Here is a 21,520-nt window from a genome sequence, read left to right on the forward strand (position 1 = left end):
AAAGGAGTTTTATCTCATTTTTTTGACAGGACAAGGGGTAATGGTTTTAAATTGGAAGAGGGGAGATTTAGATGAGATATTAGGAGGAAATTCTTTCCTGTGAGGGTGGTGAAGCACTGGAACAGGTTGCCCAGAGAAGTTGTGGCTGCCCCATCCCTGGAAGTGTTTAAGGCCAGGCTGGATGGAGCTTGGAGCAACCTGCTCTAGTGGAGGTGTCCCTGCCCATGGCAGGGGGGTTGGAACTCGATAATCCTTAAGGTCCCTTCCAACTCTAACCATTCTGTGATTCATTTAAAGTCATTCCTCTGACTGCAGCCGTTCTGCCTTCAGGTCCTCTGGAACCTCTCTAATTGGTCTGGGGCAGCAAGGAGAAAACACAAGCCCGTTCCTCTCCGAGGTCCGGACACGTCCCCTTCTTCTCCCAGGGACAGTGCTGGCTCCTGCTCATGCCACTTGCTTTTATTGTTTACATTTTTAAGTCAATTTATCATGGCCCATCAAGTGGGTAATGGCTGCCCCGAGCACACAAGCCCCTTTCACATCTCCCTCAGACGGCTCCACAAAGGAAACATTCATTCCAGGCCGGACCATGAATAACCCCTCGCTGGAAATCGCCGCTGGCTGAACCAAGCCAGGGAAGGAGACAATGAGCCCTTTCAGAGCAACCCCAGCCGAGGTGGGCACAAAGGAAACGCCAGCGAGACACATTTACAGTGTAGCACAAACCCCTCTTCTCCCCCTCCCCAAACACAACCCAAACGATAACTCGATGAATATATTAGAGTTTGGGAGGACCGTGCTGAGGGTTCCACCGGGGGATGGATGTCAATTGATGTCACTGATAGTCCCACCCGTCTGTGACTGTTTCCTTTATCCTTGTGAGGAACCTTCACTCTGGGACTGCAGAGGAGAATCCAGCACATGGATGAGAACAGAGATCCCAGAATGATATGGGATTGGAAGTGACCTCTGGAGATCATCCAGTCCAACCACCTGCCAGAGCAGGTCCCACAGGAACGTGTCCAGCCAGGTTTTGAACGTCTCCAGAGAAGGACCAATTTCAAATGACAAAGATGCTCATCTCATACAACACAATCGCCCGGCACATACAGTGGCCTGAAACGCTACCCAGGAGTCCGTGGCTACTGAAAGGCATCACCACGTAGCGTTGGGTCGCGTTACGTCCCACGACACGTCACGTTCAACAACTGCCACCACCGCTTCAGAAGTGAGCGGTGACAAGCGCAGTGCCACAGGCGCTGCAGAAGGTGCTTTCCTGGCTCCAGGACACGAGCCGCCGCACGGTACCAACCTCAGATTAAGGCTGAGCCTATTACAATCGGATTATTTTTATTTTGGGGGAAGCTTTCCCTCTCACCAGCAGTGACCCCTGCAGCTGCGTACGCTTCTTCCAGAGGATGCTGGAGTTAACGGCGGAGTCACGTTGGACTGAAAAGAAATCCATAATTCAGGATTCATCCATGCTTAAATTGAACCTTCATCCTCCTCCCACCAGTTTGCCCTCGGTACAGAAGACAGGGCTCAGTCCCGGAGTGGAATTACCCGAATTCCAGAAACTAAGGGGCACGGAGATCCAGAAAAGGCTTTATTAGGAATGTTTAAGGTACAGTGTTGCACACTCTTGATTCGCACTGGATTTTAAGCAGAGTTCAGGGCCCAGATAGGCCACAACGCAGGCTTTTCAGCTACCAAATTGCAGCAGCTACGTGTCACACACGGGTTTAGCACTGGCTTTGCTGGCTGCAAGACCCTGCCACGGCGAGTGACGCCAGACCGACTCGCAGAGGGCGTTTTTCCACGTTACCAGAGAGGCTTTGGACATCAACCCCAGTTCCCAAGGTACCCCAGAGTAGGACCGCGGCCTCCCTCCCCTCTCCTCAGGCGCTGGGGGCGTACTGCATGGCCAGCCGGTCAAAGTCATTCTCCTTCAAATCAGAAATAAAGAATACAATGAACAAATCTAGAACTTTATAGTGAAAACTGAATAAAACCTGCATTTGCTGAAGAGAGCACCGCTATCACCGCTCACTGAGGCAGAAGGGATCCTAAGGAGCACGATCACCTCTATCAGTTCTCAAGTTTTTTTTCAATTTGTTCCATTTTCCCTTTGCTATTATCTTTATCCTTCTTTCCCCCTCCCCAAATTCTCTCTTCCAGAAAGATGTTTCCACTGCTCAAGCACAGTGTCTGAGGGTACCACACTTCTGACGCAGATTAAGAGCCCGCATCGCAGAGCTGTTCCCTCAGGACGTTCCCGGGTTGGGGTCCATCGCTCCTTCCTTTAACACTCGGCTTGTGTTTCTCGCACAAGGGCTACAAAATTTGCTGGCAAAATGGGACAGAGAAAGACCACGGACCTGCCCCCTCCAAACTGCAGTCGTCTTTACTGGTAAAGAAGCCACTCACCCCATCAGACACCGGTACGAGGCAGGCTAAGTTCAGTTTTATATGAGAAAGTAATTAGTACCTTTGCCTGATACTCCTTTATGAAGGGATGATTTTTATGCGCATCTTTCAACTGTGACAAATAGCGATTCGTAACCTGGACGGGTGAGAGAGACAAATTTAAATATTGAGATGACACGAGAAGAGTTAAGAGTTTAAAACATCACACTTCCATGTGTTTGTCTGCAGCAAGTAAAGACCCGATTTTCTTATTGTCCTGAATGTTAGCAGCCCCAGTTAAAACCAGTAAGACCCTGTGCAAACTCTGCACTTAAAAAGTAGACCTTAAATATTGGGTTCAAGAAATAATCAGTGAGAACCGAACTCAGAACTCAGGAGGTTTCTTCTTCTGCCCAAAGCTTCCTCTCAAGTATATACCACTATCTACACCATCTGTACTTCCACAGAGACTTTACTGAAGATTTGAGCTCCCCGCACCCCAGAACTATTCTATTTTGTTAATGCCAATCCTGATGAGAACCTATAAAACTGCAAAAGCAAAGTTCCCAGTGCACGAGGAACACACAGCCCGCCCTCAGCAGCGGGAACAGGCTGCCGGGTACAACAAATCCCGCCTCACCTCTGGTGGTTTGCCCAAGTGCTGTGACAGGACAACAAAGTTGATGAGGGTCTCAGGGTGGCCGCTGTCCTGCAAAGAAGAACAACCACCTGATCCACCTGACGTGCCGTGACCCAGGGGGACAACCAGCACAGCTCTGCCAGAACAAGTTCTGCCCAATCCACAGCTCACTTTACTGGGAAGAAACAAAGTAGAAGGAAAGGGAGTCTATACAGTGACTACCCTTAGTGATATATATCAATATATTGATATTTTCAGGAAGTTTAACAGTGAAAGTTCTTGCTGTTTGAATTTACAGCCCCCTGAGAGCAAATCTGCCTGGTAAGACCAGGAATTACCTTGTCCAAGGCCTCCTGAAGCACTCCCTCTGCGTCGTCCCACTTGCCCTGAGCCATGTAGCAGGCTGCTTGCCCGTTCAGCAGGAGGAGGGTGGAGGAGCATTTGTCTGCCATCTCTTGGAAGATGTAATAGGCATCTTGTAACTTCTCCCCCCCCTGCAAAGGGAGGAGACAAACAACCACAGCTTCACTGCACCTGGACGTGCTTGCCATGGCTGGAAGGATTAGGCACAAAGTACATTTTTAGGGTTATAAAGCCCAGGTATAAAATGTGTAAGAACCAGCTGGCGTTCATCAGATCTCCTGCAGCACAACAGATCACTGTCAGACCACGGATGAAAGAAATGCAAGAATATTAAATATTAAGAAGCACTTAAATGATCAAAAGGTGCAGGCTTCCATTCAAAGAGAAGAAAAACCTACTTCAAAAGAACCACTTCAGATGTTTGACGTAATAAAGGGTTATGAAACGAGATTTTTATAATTAAACACACTTACGGACACCTGGCTCTTCAAAAAGTTCCAGCTTCAGAATGGTTCTACGTGTGGCACCTTCCACCAGTTTGAGGTGGGATCTCTTGGGGAAACCCAAGATCTTATGGAAAAATCTATCTCCACACCATTGTAAGGCAAGAGAGATTTCATAATTTTCCCCATCCCTGGAGGTGTTCAAGGCCAGGCTGGATGGGGCTTGGAGCAACCTGCTCTAGTGGAGGTGTCCCTGCCCAGGGCAGGGGGGTTGGAACTCAATGATCTCTACAGTCCCTTCCAACTCTAACCATTCTATGATAACAGAACCAAGTGAATGCTAAGAAAAGAAGCCTTAATATAACAGCTTATTTCATGCATAAGCTTGGACTTCACTGAATTTTAGGAGAATGCTTATTTTCAACCACCTGGACCACCAAACTGTATGGTTTTGTCTGCTCGAAGCAGAGAATTACATTTTTTTCTTGGAGTTTAATTGCAAGGTCTGGGTCCTGGCAACACCGCAGCTTTCCATTTTATATTCTAACATTTTGTGAATTATTTAAGCGTGGTTTAGCTCTTCCCTGTGTGAGCTGAAGGCTGAGGAGCACAGACGAAAGGCTGACAATCACACAGAATCACAGAATGATATGAGGTTGGAAGGGACCTCTGGAGATCATCTCCTCCAACCCCCTGCCAGAGTAGGTCCCACAGGAACATGTCCAGGCAGGGTATGAATGTCTCCAGAGATGGAGACTCCACCACCTCTCTGGGCAGCCTGTTCCAGGGCTCTGCCACCTTCACAGGAAAGAAGTTCCTCCTCATGTTCAGGTGGAACTTCTTATGTTCAAGTTACCAATGTTTCCTGTGTAATTGAAGGAAGGGGAGGAAAAAAAACCCCAAACCAACAAAAGTCTTGCTTGTTTTTTTGAAAGCATGATGTGAAAAGAGCAATCAGGAACAAGACACAGAGAGGTGTTTCCCAGGTGTTGTAGGTGAGGGATCCTCATTTAAGACACTCACTACGGCCAGGTTGACCCAGGCAGTGGCCAGCTGAGTAAGAGTTGCATCCTCGTCCTGCTCCTGCATCTTCTTGAGTTCCTTTCTGCAGAAGCAAAAGCGGGAGTCACATAACAGAAAGGACAAGGCAACTTCTTTAAGACAGAAACAAGAGGTTGTAGCTTCTTCTCTCGGCTCTTCCATCACCACAGCAAGCTGGACATGTGGCACAAACACCTCAATATTCTAATGACACGATCTGTGAAAGACCTCCCCGTTTTACCTCCCCAGGGGGAGTTAGAAACCCAGGGCTAGAGATTCACCCCACGCTCTGCTGAAGGTGAGGTTAAAACTAGAGCTCCACCTCTTCCTTCAGCTGTACCCAGCTTTATTATCCCCACAACTTTTGCAACGTGAAGAATAAAAAACGATTTGCAGGGCATCCATACCTACACATGAGGTCTCCTGTCCGCTGCAGGTGTTAAAATGCTGATGGTGTTCTTGTGGGGGGGCCCTTGATAAGAGAATTTTCATCACCCGGCTTGGCCGGGTGACGAAAATTCTCTTATCAAGGCCCCCCCACAAGAACACCATGAAAAAGCGAAGGGATGTGAACTCACCGAGCCAGATCGAGCCTGTCAAGCTTCAGAAGAATCTGTATCATCATGGCCATGCTGCAACGAACAAGAGCAAAGTGATTTTAGCGATTTTTACCGCTCCCCGTGCTTTGCCCGGGAGCAGAGAGAGGTGCCACCAGCGCCCAGGGATGAGCCTCCCACCCGCGGAGAACCAACACAGCGGGGAGGTTCTTAGAGCAGGACCCAGAAGGGAGAAACTCTCTCCCCTTTACAGCTCCCTGACTGTAAAGACAAAATGCTCCTCTCAACAATCCTGAGCACGCACGAATGTTGATCTGCTTGAGGGTCGGCAGGCTCTACAGAGGGACCTGGACAGGTTGGATCAATGGGCCAAGGCCAATGGGATGAGGTTTAATAAGGCCAAGTGCCAGGTCCTGCATTTTGGTCACAACAACCCCAGGCAACGCTCCAGGCTTGGGGAGGAGTGGCTGGAAAGCTGCCCAGCAGAAAAGGACCTGGGGGTGTTGGTGGACAGCCGGCTGAACATGAGCCAGCAGTGTGCCCGGGTGGCCAAGAAGGCCAATGGCATCCTGGCCTGTATCAGGAACAGCGTGGCCAGCAGGAGTAGGGCAGTGACGGTGCCTCTGTACTGGGCATTGGTGAGGCCTCCCCTCGAGGGCTGTGTTCAGTTCTGGGCCCCTCACTACAGGAAGGACACTGAGCTGCTGGAGCGTGTCCAGAGGAGAGCCACCAAGCTGGTGAGGGGTCTAGAGAACAAGTCACACGAGGAGAGGCTGAGGGAACTGGGCATGTTTAGTTTGGACAAGAGGAGGCTGAGGGGGGACCTCATTGCCCTCTACAACTCCCTGAAAGGAGGGTGTAGAGAGGTGGGTGTTGGCCTCTTCTCCCAAGGGAATAATGACAGGACCAGAGGAAATGGTCTGAAATTGTGGCAGGGGAGGTTTAGATTAGATATCAGGAAGAATTACTTTACTGAGAGAGTGGTCAGGCACTGGAGCAGCCTGCCCAGGGAGGTGGTGGAGTCGCCATCCCCGGAGGTATTTAAGGAACGTGTAGACATGGCACTTCAGGGCATGCTCTAGTGCCTGAGATTGTTGGGTTGTGTCTGTTTGTGGGTGGGTGTGGGGTGTGGTTGTGGGTGTTTGTTTTGGTTTGATTTTGGTGTTTGGTGTTGTGTGGGGTTTTTTTTTTGTTGTTTTTGTTTGTTTGTTTTTGTTGGTTGGACTGGATGATCTCAAAGGTCCCTTCCAACCAAGAAGATTCTGTGATTCTGTAAATCAATAAATCGAGTTTTTAAAGTTTCACAAGGGAACAATAGGCTCGATATCGTAGGACGAGCACCAAATTGCTTCCTACAAAAGCTCAAAGCAGTTTCTCAATGGCTTAAAGGCTTTTTAGAAACAAGCCAGACCTCAGTCGTTTCCCCGGAGCCTCTCCCTAGGGAGGGGCTTTGCCAGCACACACCTGCCGATGCCACTCACCATTCCAGGCTCTCCCCTTGGTGCAGAGTACGCAGAGCCGCATCGGGATTTTTGTCGTGGAAATAGATGGAAGCAGCCATCAGCAAGAAAGTAGTATTGGCTATATCAACGCTTTTTGCCATCTTCTTGTCCAAATCAGCAACGATTGCGTCCCTATGAAGAGCAATGGTAAGAATTTAGGAGTGTTTCGTCACTAAACAAGACAAAAAGATCCTGTCCCCCCCCCAGTTCTGCCTTTTTGGGATTCACCGTGAAACCACAATAAAGACCACGCTTCCACAAGGAACTTTCCACGTGGAAAGGTATTCCCTGTAGGACAGGGCTTGAGTTCCAGCTCATTATCAGACTTACCTTTGACTCTCATTTGAAAGATACTCTGCAAACATCCTCACCGCCTGGAGCTCAGGGCTAGCGCTGGCTTTAATTTCATCCAGGACAACACCGTATTTTCTCTGTTGAAGGCAACAAAGAAAACTCTGTGACTTACTACATTTTCAGAATGCGGGAAATCGCTTACTTCCCAAAACCTCAGTCAGAATGACAACAACGGCAAATTTCTACCTTATGTCTCACATCATTCTCTACGAACGCAGCCAAATTTCATAACCCCGAAGAGAACTATTTGCCCATTTTAAAGACAAAACAGCACCTCTCAAAGAGGTCTCGTCCGGTCATCCTGACCCTACAGAGCGAGACGTTACGTTCGCAATTGCGTTACTGGCAGGGAAAGCGTTGTGTTCCAGCGCTGAAGGAGGACTCAGACTCACAACCTCCTCCACCCCAGCCCTACACTCAGCTGGTACTGCTGCAAAAGCACCACTCGCACCCTCACCTGGGCGATGTAGGCTCGGAACAAGAAGACATCCCTCTCCACTTCCTTCTCCGGGTTAGAGGGCTGAAGGGATTACAGAAAACAAGAACCTCCCTCAGGTACCTGTACAGCCACAACCCAACCTCACAACAGCACAAACCCCCGCACGGGACGCCCCCGGAGACACGGGACCCCCGCTCCACACACATTCTCGGGTCCCCCTGCAAACGCAGGATGGTGGGAAACACCGAAAACCGCCTGGGACAAAGCAGGGAGGGCCGGAGGACGCTCGGGGAGCCCCAGGCTCGGGCGTTTAGACGCCGAGGCGGCCTAGGGGAGGCACCGACCCGCGGGCCAAGGGACATCCTGGCCACCCTCCGAACCGCCTCACCTTGACCCGCTGTGCCTCGTTGATGGCGGTCTGGTAGGCCCCGATGTAGAAGCTGTTCTTCACGTCGAAGAGCTCATCGGCTTCGCCACCCTGACCAGCAGAGCCCGCACCCGCCCCGGACGCCATTTCCCCGCCTCAGACACGTCTCCGGAAGCAGCTGAGCCGCGGCGGCTGCCGGGAACCGCAGTCTCCATGGAAACCTCCCGCGCCAGCCAATAGGCACCCTGGGAGGCGGAAACGTCACCACAGCGCCGGAAGCGGGCTGCCAGCAAGGCACGCTGGGAGGGGGTCAGCCAATGAGGGGAGGCGGGCGCGCCGGGTAACGCGCATCCGGTAATGCCTGGTGCAGACGGGGGCGGCCATGGCGGAGTTCCGGGCACTGGGGCTGTCACCGTGGCTGGCGGAGCAGGCGCGGCAGGTGGGGCTGAGCCGGCCCACGCCCGTACAGGCCGCCTGCATCCCGCCCGTGCTGCAGGGTGAGCGCCCCTGCTTCCCCGTCCCGCTCCCGGTACCGCCGTTAACGGCCGCTGACCGTCCCCATCCTTCTCCCTCCCTCCCTCCCTCGTAGGTCGCGACTGCCTGGGCTGCGCCAAGACGGGCAGCGGGAAGACGGCGGCCTTCGTGCTGCCGGTGCTGCAGGTGCTCTCCGAGGACCCCTACGGCATCTTCTGCTTGGTGCTGACGCCCACCAGGTACGAAGCGGCCCCGGGAGGGCCCGGACCGGGAGAACCGGTCCTGGAAGGCCCCTCCGCGGAGGCCCGGTCCCGTTTCAGCTCTCTCCTCCCCGGCAGGGAGCTGGCATACCAGATCGCCGAGCAGTTCCGTGTCCTGGGGAAGCCCCTCGGCCTGAAGGACTGCGTGGTGGTGGGCGGCCTGGGTGAGTGTCGCTGCCCGGGGGTCGGAGCCTCCGCTGGCCCTGGTACGGTGGGGTGGGGAGCGAGTAGAGCGCCCGGGGAGGCTTTTGTTCCACACCGTTTGTTTTCTCCGTGCTGAGGAGCTGTTACCTAGTGCCCGAGGTGGTGGAGGCTGGTGGGAATAAGGAGAGTGATGTTTTCCAGCTTCACAGACTAAAAACCTTGCTTTTCTTCTGTGGTTCTGGGTGCAGACATGGTGGAGCAGGCACTGGAGCTCTCCCGTAAACCCCACGTCGTCATCGCTACGCCCGGCCGGCTGGCAGATCACCTCCGCAGCTCCAACACTTTCAGCCTCAAAAAGATAAAGTTCTTGGTGAGGCAGTTTCCTAGGGCTGGTTGTTTGGTTGTTTTTTTTTTTAATGCTTTTAAGATTTCTAGCTTTGTAGGCATGCATGCAGGCCGTCCCTCTTATTTTTGGCTGTGCCCAGGTTTTGGATGAAGCTGACCGGCTGCTGGAGCAGGGCTGTGCCGACTTCACCCCGGACCTGGAGGTGATTCTGGACGCTCTCCCAGCACGCAGGCAGACCTTGCTGTTCAGCGCCACGCTGACCGACACGCTGAAGGAGCTGCAGGGCCTGGCTGCGAACAGACCCTTCTTCTGGGAGGCTGAATCCCAGTAAGTCTTCACCCCCTCTACAGAGCAGATGAAGAATCCTCTTTCCTCTCGGTTACCTCGTGTCCCTGCTGTCTTTCCCTTGTGGTTCCGTCTTGTTATGGTTTGAGAAAACCCATAACAATTTATTGTCGTTTAGAGAATTATTCTATCACCCGCTGACCCCTCCCCACCCGGAAAGGGGAATCGGGGAACACAAAGAACCACGAGGGTTGAAATATAAATAGATTTAGTAGACTAAGACTAAATAATTAACAATAATACTAAAGAACCAGTATTAATCCCGATGCTGATATAAGATATACAAGAATATACTTAGCTCATTATATCAGTAGGAAGCTGTGCACTCCCAGCAGGGACAGCAGGTGTGGGACACTGGGAGCGCAACGGCTTTGGGAGAAAGGGAAGGGCTCAGGGCTCCGGCACCGGGGCAAGGAGTTGTCTGGACCCGCCGCCATCAAGGGAGAGAGAGAGAGAGCTACACAGCAAACTTTTCTAATTTATATTGAATGTGACATTCATGGTATGAAATAATCCTGTTGGCAGCCTGGGTCAAATGCCCAGGCCTCGCTCCTCCTCGTCCCTGCCCCTGGCAAGGCTCGAAAACACTAAGACCTCGAATCCCACAGAGCCTGGCTGGCTATAAAGTAAATATTTTCATGAATTCAGACTCTAGAGTCTTCTAAAAGTGCAGTTTCCCCCAGTGTTAGGAGAAAAGTTAGTCCTGTGCCTCTCAACCCAGGACACATCTGCACTTGCCAAACCGGTGCTTTGCCTTGCCCTCCGGACAGGGTGCGGACGGTGGAGGAATTGGACCAACGCTACTTGCTCGTACCCGAAGCAATCAAGGACGCGTACCTTGTCCATTTAATCCAGACCTTCCAGGACGAGCACAACGACTGGTCTATCATTATCTTTACCAAAACCTGCAAGTGAGTGGCTTTATTCCTCGTGATTGGAACTAGATGTTGGACTAGATGATCTCCAGAGGTCCCTTCCAACCCCATATCATTCTGTGATTGCTCTTAATGTTTGTGTGACTTGGCATTTCTAGTTGGGGTTCGAAATTTCCACTTTATTGGGCGTTGGGCTGGGGTGGTATTTGCTTAGTCTGTTCTGAAATTTGGTAGAGAAACACCTTTTGCTTTGAGCAGTCTCGGGGGTGAGCAGGTGCGGGGTGGGTGTCTCATTCCCTACTTCCATCAGAGCACTTCAGTAATTAACAGTGTCGTCGTAATTGCAGTGTGAGGGCTCCTCGAGGAACCCCAGCTCTGTCCTGATCCATCAGCTTCACATTTCCCTGTTATATTCTGATATTTTTATTTTTTTTTTCCTTCAAGGGACTGCCAGGTCCTGAACATGATGCTCAGGAAATACAACTTCCCTTCTGTAGCTCTGCATTCCATGATGAAACAGGTGAGCGATGGACAGATGTGGGTGACGGATGCTTCGGCTCCATCCCTGAGCCAGGCGTCTCCCCCAGTCCTGCAGCTCCCGTGGATCACGACGTCCCTCACACAGACTTCTCTCTTCACAGCGGCAACGATTTGCAGCGTTAGCGAAGTTCAAGTCCAGCATCTTTAAGATTCTCATTGCCACCGATGTTGCTGCCAGGTGAGGGACATGGTTAGGACAAGAGGAAACGGCCTCAAGATGCGCCAGGGAGGGCTTAGGATGGATATTAGGAAAAATTTCTTCACAGAGAGGGTTATCAAGAATGGGAACAGGCTGCCCAGGGAAGGGATGGAGTCACCATCCCTGGTGGGATTTAAAAGCCAGGCAGACTTGGGTGCTGAGGGACACGGGTTAGTGGTGGCTTTGGCAGTGTTGGGTTGATGGTTGGACTCAATGATCTTGAAGGTCCCTTCCAACCTGGACAATGGTTTTAGCAAGAGGAGAGCTTTAAATTCCCCCCGTTGGGAAGGACGGGGTTGTTCGCTTCCACTGTAGAGCGTCCCTGAGCTGTGTTTTGGAGCCACCTGTGTGTGATGGAGCTCTGCTCCTGGCTCGCTCTGCTGCAGCAGGGGGGTGTGTTCTAGAAGGAGAATGGTTTCCATGAGGCTTCTTGTGTTCTCTGGGTCTAGGAGGGAACAGCAGGCTGCAGGGTGACATTGTGGTTTGTGACTAGTGGAGAGTTGCACGAGGAGAGAGTTTGTCCTAGAACTGACGCGAGTCAATAAAGAGAGTCCTGTATTCAGGAGAATATGGGGCTCTTGGAGAAAGCAGAGGACAGGAACCAGGAACTTAAACTGCATGGATTAAATCAGTGTTCCTTAACTTCTGTTCTCTTTCCCTGCCTTCCAGAGGTTTGGACATTCCTACAGTACAAGTTGTCATCAATCACAACACTCCCGGCCTGCCGAAAATCTACATTCACCGGGTTGGCCGGACAGCCCGGGCGGGTGAGCAGGGAAAAGCTGCCGTTTGCTGGCTGAAACTGGGGGTTCCCAGAGCCAGGGCCGAGCCATGAAGGGGTGGGAGGAGGCTTCACAGCGGCTGCAGCGCAGGCTTTTCAGTCAGCGCCGGATCTGCTCAGCCTTAAGATTGCAGCCATGGCTCCCCCTGACTTGTGTCTGATCCGCACCAAGAGTTAACTCCTTTTTCAGAGCAAATAAAGCCCCCTTTGAACACCCTGTCACCATAATGTGCTGGGCCGACTCCTGGGGATGGATGGAATTTGGCGTGGGTTGGGCTTCACCTCCCTCTGCTTGTCAAGATCCATACATCACCCTGTTTTCATCCTCCAGGTCGGAAAGGGATCGCTATTACCCTGGTGACGCAGTACGACATCCATCTCGTACATGCTATCGAGGAGGAAATCAGTAAGTAGAACGCCTTTAACGCTGCTAAAATATGTGTTGCTTGAAGTACACAAGTGTTGTGTGAAGTGTTGCTTGTGGTACTTGAAGCATTGATTTCCTGAGTGCAGAATGTATTAGCCAGAATCATAGAATCATCTAGGTTGGAAGGGACCTTCAGGATCATCTAATCCAACCATCAATCTAACTCTGACCAAAGAAACCCCATCACTAACCCATGTCCCCCAGCACTATGTCAACCCGTCTTTTGAACGCCTCCAGGGATGGTGCCTCAACCACTTCCCTGGGCAGCCCATTCCAATGCTTGATAACCCTTTCAGTGTAAAAATTCTTCCCGATATCCAACCTGAACTTGCCCTGGCGCAACTTGAGGCTGTTTCCTCTTGTCCCATCTCCTGTTCCTTGGGAGAAGAGACCGACCCCCCCCTGGCTACACCCTCCTTTCAGGGAGTTGTAGAGAGCGAGAAGGTCTCCCCTCAGCCTCCTTTTCTCCAGGCTGAACACCCCCAGCTCCCTTAGTCTCTCCTCATAAGACTTGTTCTCCAGACCCCTCACCAGCTCCGTTGCCCTTCTCTGGACTTGCTCCAGCAAAAAAGTATCGTTTTTGTGGTAAGGGGCCCCTTACGTCGGCATAAAATGCTTTCTCTTCTGTGTGTGGCTGAGGCTTGGAAAGGAGCAGGAGCGTTTGAATCTCCATCAGCTTTGATTCTGCCGTTGTGGGTGCCAGGCGTGAAGGTGTTTGTTTTCCTGCCTTTTCTGGTGGAGGAGAAGCTGTGTTGAACTCTCTCTGCAACCTTTTTATTAAAGCAGCCACCTTCTTCTTTACTTCCTCACCACTCTGTGTGCTCTGGGGAATTGTAGGCAGAGGGGAGGATTTAATCCCTTGTTGTAGTCCTGAAGGAGCCGGAGCGATCACAGCCTATGAGAACAAATCCACTGATAATCACTGGAACTATACTGGGTTTTTCACTAGTTGAGAATCATCTGCCCCTGGTTTTCGTAACCAACCGTGGTCTGTAAATGTCTCGCCCTGATTTAGAGCTGAAGCTGCAGGAGTTCTCCGTGGAGGAGCAGTTGGTGCTTAACATCGTCACCCAAGTGAATGTCACCAGGAGGCAATGTGAAATCGTGAGTGTGCAAACACGAAGCCCCTTTGCCCAGGGGGCTGGAGCTCTTGGGCAGCTGGGGGTAACCAGGAGATTCTTTGCAGTCTAGCGTGCCTCTCTGGGTACACAGCTTTGCTCCCGAGCACATAAATAGGAATTTTTATTCCTCTTTCTAGGGGACTCATAGAATCATAGAATGGTTTGGGTTGGTAGGGACCTTGAAGCTCACCCAGTGCCACCCCCTGCCCTGGGCAGGGACACCTCCCACCACACCAGGTTGCTCCAAGCCCCCTCCAACCTGGCCTTGAACCCCTCCAGGGATGGGGCAGCCACAGCTTCTCTGGGCAACCTGGGCCAGGCTCTCACCACCCTCACAGCAAAGAATTTCTTCCCCAGATCTCATCTCAATCTCCCCTCTGTCAGTGTCAAACCCTTCCCCTTCATCCTGTCGCTCCACTCAAAGCACTTGGATGTGTGTGTGTGGAGGGTTGTTTTAATTATCTTCCCTGGATTTGCTCTATTATTGCACGTTTTTGTGCTGCTGAGTGTTGGGGCTGGTCCTTTGGGGGGGGTGGAAGGTCTGCAGGCTCCCAAACGTGGGGTTCTCACGCTGAGGTTCTGTGACCCTTCAAAGCTGCTCTGCTTTTCTCCCTCTCGGACGCGGTTACCAATGGCCCTGCTGTATTTTCGCTTTGACAGGAACTGGAGGGAACGGATTTTGATGAGAAGAAAGAAATAAATAAGCGGAAACAAATGATCCTTGAAGGGAAGGTGAGAGCTGCTGCTATGATTGGTGGCTGGTACAACGCCATCGGCGTGGAAAAGGAGTGACAGTTCCTGTGGCGTGTCCGCCCGACTCCCCTTCGGGGTGGGGAGGTTTTATCTTAAAGGGGGACTGATACTAAAAAGTGCATTGAAGTAGCGTCTGACTTTTGCATCCTACTCAGTCACGGGCTGGAGGGCAGGGTGGGCATCTAGGAAAGGCAAAGGGGCTGGCCCCGGCCGTGTCACTGATGTCCTGGCATTTGCCATTGCAGGATCCAGATCTGGAGGCAAAAAGGAAAGCGGAGCTGGCCAAGATCAGGAAGAAAAACAAGCAATGCCGTGAGAAGGTGCAGCAGACGCTGCAGAAGAAAAAGCAGCTGCGGCTGAAGAGGAAACTGCAGAAGAAGATGGAGCGGCGGAACAAACTGCTTGCTGCCGAGGAGAAATAACATCCCTCGGCTCGGACTGCCCTGACTCTGCTGCTGCTTTGGGAATACCAGGATCTAACGCGTTTTAATCTGGACACTTCTGACCCGCAATCAGTGTTGGAGAGTACGGGGAGGCGGGTGAGGGGAGCAGGGACACTTTGAACCATCTCTGTTGTTTTTTCCTTCCTGCACAGCGCTGCTGGCTTGGGCCGTTCCCTGCAGGCTGGAGCCTTCTCCTGGAAAAATGTCTCTCAAGCACGTATCCTTCCTCCAGCAAAGGAGAGGCCAGACCTGAATTCTTGGTGACGTAAAGGGAAATAAAGATTCCCCTCTCTCTTCCCCCTTCATTCAGCCATTGCTCTTTCCCTTTCGAGGGCTGGTGCTTGCCACTCACTTTTTTTTATATATCAACAGATTCTCCCCCTGAGCCAGAGTCTAAAAATACTGTGACAAAATGAGCGCAGCCCCGATCTGTGCCATGGCCCAGAGTTTTCCGAGAGGAAAATTCCTGGAACACGTGGGGAGGTTGTATTGTGTGCCTGGTCCTGGGGTCTTCTGGGGATAATCCTGTTTTATAGATGTAAGTGATGCTCCTGCCTGCGATTCTTTGCCTTGGTTTAGACTCTGGCCCTGGGCTGCTGCCCACAGGGACCTCAGAGTCGTGTTTTGGAAACGGGGGCTGTTTGGGGCTCTGTTTTTCTGGTTGATTGGTCAGTTCAAAGACTCTTTCCAACGCAGAAAGAACCCCAGGAGAAGGATTGCCTTGTTTCTTGTACCATCTGAGAGTAACCAGAGTGGTTTGTATTTGGGTCTGCTCTGTAGGTTTTTGGGCCTCCCTGTGCAGATTTGCATCGCGGATGTTTGGAACAGGTTCTGCTGGAGGGGGCTGAGCTCCCCTGAGAACCAGTTGTGTTTCCCTGTGGAGACAGAACTTAAATTCCCCGAGTAGCCGAGGCCAGAGTTTGGCCTCCTCTGTTCTGGTGTCAGGATGGATCCTCAGTGCCTTCTCTAATGGCCAGAGCTCTCTATGACTGTTATTCCTGCCCTCTGGCTTAACAAAAATAGGGTTTTTTTTATGGTCAGTGCCCAAATAAATATTTATTGCAACAAGTGACTGGATCTTTGACCTTTTCCAACATGGAGAGTTGCGGGATCCTGGGGGCGGGGAGCAGTACTTGTGCGGGGACCCGCCTCGGAGATAAAATCGGTTTTATTCCGAGAGATGAATGGGATAAGGATTGAGCTTCTTGTGGGTGTTGGATCTCTCCGTCCCAGCTCCTTTCCCGGGAGCACGCAGTCCCTGGGGTGCCTGTGTGTGTGCGCAGGGAGGTCCTGCAGAGGGAAGATGGTGTTTCCCTCCACAGCCCTGCGTCACCGTTGCCTGTCACCCGCGGCGGCTGCTGCAGCAGCAGCAAATGGGTTCCTCCCAGCCCCGTGCTTTCTGAATACTAAATGCTGCCACAGCCTCGTGCATGCTAATTGGCGGAGCAAGCCCGTTAGCTGTAGATTCAAAAAGACACCCTCTCTGGGACAGGCGGCTCCTGGTACCGCCAGGTGTACCAGAGGGTGCTGGTACCACCTTTGAGTGTCGGTTGTTCCCCTCCCTCTCGCAGACACTTCCTAACCTGCTGTCTGAAGGCTCTTTATTTCAGGCTGGTGGGGGTTTCTCTGTCTCCTTCCAGATGCGACGGGTGGGGATTGATCAAGGCTCTCGTCTTGAAGCTTTATTCAAAATTCCTTTTAATACACGCCTTGTCTTTTCTTGAGCAGCCTCCGCTGTGAGGGTAGGACACGTGCGGGAAACGAGAGCTCTCTGTGGCGCTGAAGAGATGTTCTCCCTTCGGATAATCAGTCTTGGGAGTGGCCAAGGAGAAGAAGAGGTTGTAGGAAGATGCCTTAAATTCCCAGATTAGGAATTTACATCTTCCCCCGGGGCCAAAGGACAGGGGTGACATTTCTGTAGGTGCTGTCAGTGCTGCACCCCCCCAGGTAGGATATTCCATTCTGGGGTTTGTCGGAAACCTTTGGGATCCCCCAGGGATATAAGGGTTTCCTTCTCATCACAGCCCAGATCTTGGCTGTAAAACCCCCCCTTTTCTGCCCCGCCGTGCCCGAGAGCGGCCATTGCCTCCTGCCCAGTGCCTTCCTCTCACTCCTCTCCCTCCCCTCCTTCAGCCCCAGCTCTGGGGGGTTCCCCCGGCTGGGTTGCCATGGAAACTCTTCTCAATTCAGCATCTCTCCCATCACTGCCTCTCTGGCTGCTGCGAAGGCCAGGCTGGCACGGGGGTGGCGGGGGGAGGCCGGGGGGGCTGTGTGTGAGGAGACAGCCCTGCGCCCCCGCCAGCCCTCCTCATCCTCCCATCTCCCCTGGGTGCGAAACCATCACTCGGGGAGCACGTGCTCCTCTGCCTCCCCTCCTCGCGGGGCAATTCTGTCTGCCCTTTACGCCGATGATGCCAAGAGTGGCTGCTCTGTGCGTGTTTAAGGGAATGTTTGTCTGTTCCTAGAGCGTTTCCCCTCATTTCTGCCCCTCACAAGGAGGAACAGCCACCTGAAGAGCGCTTCCCAGAAGTTCTGCAGGGAGAAGGGAGAGGCTGGGATCCTCCTCGGTGATAAATCGAGTGTTTGATAAATCATTCCCCAGCGGCAGTTCTGCTGAGCGGGGAAATGTGGAAGCGGGGACGGGTTTGGTAACGCGGCAGTCGCCTTCGGGAGCTGCCATCCCCTCCGTCTGCGGATGCTGCATCAGGCAGGGAAGCTCTGGATCTTCCTGGTGAAGACAGAGGTGGCCGCAGGGAGACGGTCTGGGGTAGTCTTTGGGCTGGGCTATTTGATTTCTCTCTGCTGAGACAGCGGCGCTGCCACTGCAGCCGTTCCCAGCTCCCCCCATCTCTGTGAGCATCCAACACGGCTGGACCCCCATGTGGTTTCTTCCTGCCCTCCGAAATCTCACCCCACCAGCCTGGGTCAGCCCTGCTTTACCTTGTGTTTGCAAAGAGCATCCAAATCTCAGCAGAAAATCTGCTTAACGAGCTTTTCTACCAGGCTTTTCTACCTTGTGTGCAGCCCTGGGGGGGGCTCTACCGTCAGGTTACCCGGTAGATGGCAGTTGGTGTGCTCTGGTCACCCTCGCTGCTGGCTCTGGTCCTCGTTTGGAGGGAAATAGAGGACAGGGCTAATCGACCAGGCAGCTGGAAGTTAAACATTCAGCTTGAAAGAGTAGGGGGGCAGCAGGGGGGACAGGGCTGCCTCTCCCCAAGCCCTGTCCACGCGGCAGCCGGGCTGGATCCTCCAGGGTCAGCACTTCAAGCCTCAACATCTCCCTTTTCTTGCAGGACAGGACCGATCCTGAGTCCCCGCAATGCTCCTTTGTGGCTTTGCTGCCTCCTCCATCCCAGGGCTCTCCTGCCAACTCCTTGTTGAACCTTCTCCTTCCCTGCTGCACCTTAAAGCTCTTCCCTGCCTGGTTTTGCCGATTCAGCTCCGTGTCCGTGGCACACCCTCACTCAGGGCTTGACTGCAGCTGCCCGGACATGTGTCTCCTCTCTGGGTATGACACACTTGACACTTTTAACTCCCCCAGTTCCTCCCTGCCAGTGTCATAATTCCAAAAAAATGGGACAGGAAAGGAATACCTGGAATATTTCTTTTCTTCCCTGAAGCCAGCCTCCCTGCTGGCTCTGTTTAATTCACGCCTGTCCCTCGCTCCTTGCAGCAGCTCTGGCTCCTGGGGATGCATCCCTGCATGACTTGCTTTGGATTCCCGTCACCTCTGGGAGAAGACTCTGCTCCAGCCCTGCAAAGAGCAGCTGTGAGCGCAGCACTATCATCCTGTTGCAGTGGCTCATCCCCATCCCTTCATCCCTGCTCCGTACTTCCCAGTATCGTTCTTGAATTCCCAAGCCCATCACAAGCTGTGCTGCTCCCGTGTTGAGACCAGAGGAGAGGTGGCATTTCTGCCACTGATCTCGAGGCTCAGACGCTGTTTTCATCTCCCCATAACGAGGTCTGGACACCGATATCCCCAGCCGGTAAGGCTAGAGCGAAATGTTTTCCGTCTGTTGCCTGCTGGGATTTGAAACCCTGTTAGCCCGGCATGGGTGGGAACAGAAGGCAGAGACTCTCCACAGCATCCTCTCCACAGCATCCTCTCTCGCTTCTTGTTCTCCCAGCCCTTGGGATAAATAAGCCAGTAACGGGGTAAGGAGCTGCCCTGTTCTCTCCAGAGCACACGGTGTCACACGTGTGCAGACGGCAGGATGGGGTACATGAAAAAGGGGTGACAATTCACATTTGTACGGGGTACGTGAGAAAGGGGTGACAATTCACCTTTGTGGCAGCCAATGCGAGTCCCCGTGAACTATAAAGGGGACACACACAGAGGGCAGAGCCCTTCCCTGCCCACCCTGGGGACAGAGGTGACACCAGCTTCCCGTCCCTTTCCACCTGGCAACTTCCTACAGCTGCGGGTGACGGCGGCATCCGAGGAAATTGAATTTGGTACCTTTAATTCTCACTTGGCCAGGCTTGAGCTCAGCAGAGCCCAGGCAGCCCCGTGGCTGCGAACGGCGAGAGCTGAGTGGAAGGGGCTGGTGCTGCTCCTCCGGATTACCTGTTGCTGGAGCTGCCACGGTCCCTTGTGTCCCGAGCGCCGCTGGCTCTGACCACGAGCGTCTCATTTCCAGCCTGATTCCAGCTGCTGCTTTTTGGGCAGGGAGGAGGGAAGCTGGCGGAGGAGGCAGGACCCGGCGCAGAGATGATTAGCGCTGTAGCTCATGTTCTTTTCCCTTGTGGAGCAGAAACTGCCTTTCCGCGCCACAATCTAATAAGGGTAATAATTATAAATTACTCTGGGAAAGGGGACTGCGAACCTCCCTGGATTCGGGGGCTTTATTACGTGTTTGCGGACATTTTCCAAAGCACACATTTAATTGCCTTCTCTGGTGCACGAGGAAATTGTCTCCCGGTGTGTGCGTGTGGGGGGGTGTGCGTTACACTCGCCTGTGCTGTCAAGTGTAAACAGACCATTTCTGAACTAAAAATAACCTCTCCTCTGAGGAACAGAGCAGCTGATCTCTGCAGCCCAGATGCAGCAGCTCAAAAGGGGTTAGGTCACCTATTTTTCATTAATGGTGCTATTTAATTTCAAATTCCCCCAAGTCTGATCCTTTGGAGATGTAAAACAAAGCGCGGAGCTGCTCTCCTTCCATCAAGAACTTGCTTCAGTGTGTTCTCACAAAAAAAAAAAAAAAAAAAAAAAAAAAATACAGATATCAAAGACGATCTGGTTGGTAACTTTGATGTGAGGCTGCCTGAGAACATAACACGCATTACCAGGGGGCTCTGCAGCGGCTTTTTGGGGAAGAGAAAGATTTTTACCTCTCGTTTAAAATCACTCAGCGGACTCAGGGTGTTAAGCAGCCTGGCCTGCGTTAACCTTTCCTCCTCTTGGCTCTCCAGGCACCTCGGAGACGGTGGTTAAATTAAGTCCAACAGTCCTTCAGGGAGGGTAATTATCTGCTTTGAGGAGGAGGAATCAAAGCCCGGGGAGGCGAGGGAGTTTGCGGAGCTGCTGGTGGTCTGCGATTCCTCCTGCCGGGCCAGCTCTAGGTGTGGACCGCGATGACATTCCTCCTCAGCCTTGGAAGGTCTGTATCGGCATCTGTCAGGCGGAGTTTGCATTAGGCACATCCTTTTTTTTTTTCTGAGCCCCTATTACTGGCACGTCCTGTAACAGCAAAGCTTCGTTTCGTCTGGCTGAGAAGTCAGAAGGACCTTGTCTCGGGGCCGGACCCAGAGCAGAGACCAACACCTCGCTGCTGTTCATCAAACGTCGTGCGAAGAGGGGAAGGCCACAAGATTATTTTTTCATTTGTTCATCCTGATCTCATGCGTGAACCATCTCCCCCCCCTGTTCCCTTTATTAATGTTCTGTCTAGGCTTTCTATGAATAATTAAGATCCTAATTTGCCAAAAGAATTAGGTCTCTCAAGGTACCTGCAATCAGTAGCGTTTCTCCTCCCGCAAGGAAGCCACTGCTGTTTGGTTGCTGACAGTAATTGTCACCCTGAGACAGAAGCAAACAGCAAACTCCAGCCCCGGCTTTTGTAAGACAAGATTTTCCCCTTTTGAAGCAAAAGGAGCACAAACGGGGAAGGGACGAGGGTCGGAAAGAGCGTGGTGGGGAGGTGTTGGAGCACTGCTCTTCTGAAACACAACGGAAGCCCTTTTTCAATCCTCACTGGAGCGGGGCAGATGGAATTAGTGCTTTGCTGCAACGCTGTCTCATCGCTAACCGCAGATTTAGGGCATTTGTGGAAACGGCCAGTGATGAATGGGTTTTCATTAGTTTAGAAGAGGGGAAGACTGCAATGGAAAGTGCCTCCCAGAACCATCCATCAATAAAAGACTTTTAAAGAACGCCGAGCACAGGACAGATCGCATCAAAAAGCCACTATTCAGATTATTCTGGCAAGGAAAAGAATTGCAACCAGCACCCGCCGGGAAGAGCGTAAAGGAAAATGGCCTCTGTTCCTGGTTCCTGACAATGGAGGAGCACAGCCAGGGATGTGATGTGCTGAGAGAGCGAAGCACCGCTGGCTTCCAGGTACGCCGTGTGCGGGGAAACAGCATCCACCGCCCTGCCAGGGCCAGGGCAGCTCCAACGGCAACGCTTCCAGAGGCCGACAGCACCCTTCGTTTGGAGAGAAGGAAACGTAGGGAACGGGCTGTCTCTGCTCCT

General features: G+C 52.4%; 2 protein-coding genes across 4 annotated transcripts; one reads left to right on the forward strand and one right to left on the reverse strand.

Annotated features, from left to right (window-relative positions):
- Window positions 1-1,579: 1,579 nt before the first annotated feature.
- On the reverse strand, window positions 1,580-8,288 carry COPE (COPI coat complex subunit epsilon). 3 transcript variants are annotated; one of them, XM_074163741.1, is made up of 10 exons: window positions 8,134-8,288; window positions 7,764-7,826; window positions 7,283-7,383; window positions 6,932-7,084; window positions 5,472-5,525; window positions 4,876-4,957; window positions 3,385-3,540; window positions 3,047-3,115; window positions 2,489-2,563; window positions 1,580-1,946 (listed from the first exon to the last, which is right to left on the reverse strand). In XM_074163741.1, the coding sequence occupies exons 1-10, from the start codon at window positions 8,257-8,259 to the stop codon at window positions 1,899-1,901; spliced, it is 927 nt and encodes a 308-aa protein (XP_074019842.1). In that variant the 5' UTR covers window positions 8,260-8,288; the 3' UTR covers window positions 1,580-1,898. The 3 variants fall into 3 exon arrangements, with proteins under 3 accessions (XP_074019842.1, XP_074019843.1, XP_074019844.1); XM_074163742.1 differs by having other exon boundaries at window positions 1,595-1,946; window positions 3,385-3,528; window positions 8,134-8,286; XM_074163743.1 differs by lacking the exon at window positions 3,385-3,540 and having other exon boundaries at window positions 1,595-1,946; window positions 8,134-8,276.
- A 183-nt stretch (window positions 8,289-8,471) lies between these two features.
- DDX49 (DEAD-box helicase 49) lies at window positions 8,472-15,883 on the forward strand. The gene is made up of 13 exons (XM_074163686.1): window positions 8,472-8,609; window positions 8,702-8,825; window positions 8,925-9,010; window positions 9,239-9,360; window positions 9,476-9,663; window positions 10,452-10,592; window positions 11,001-11,076; window positions 11,198-11,274; window positions 11,965-12,062; window positions 12,408-12,482; window positions 13,519-13,607; window positions 14,285-14,356; window positions 14,623-15,883. The coding sequence occupies exons 1-13, from the start codon at window positions 8,495-8,497 to the stop codon at window positions 14,797-14,799; spliced, it is 1,440 nt and encodes a 479-aa protein (XP_074019787.1). The 5' UTR covers window positions 8,472-8,494; the 3' UTR covers window positions 14,800-15,883.
- Window positions 15,884-21,520: the final 5,637 nt, after the last annotated feature.

Source organism: Numenius arquata, chromosome 25, assembly GCF_964106895.1.
Source record: "Numenius arquata chromosome 25, bNumArq3.hap1.1, whole genome shotgun sequence".
Classification (NCBI taxonomy): Eukaryota; Metazoa; Chordata; class Aves; order Charadriiformes; family Scolopacidae; genus Numenius; species Numenius arquata.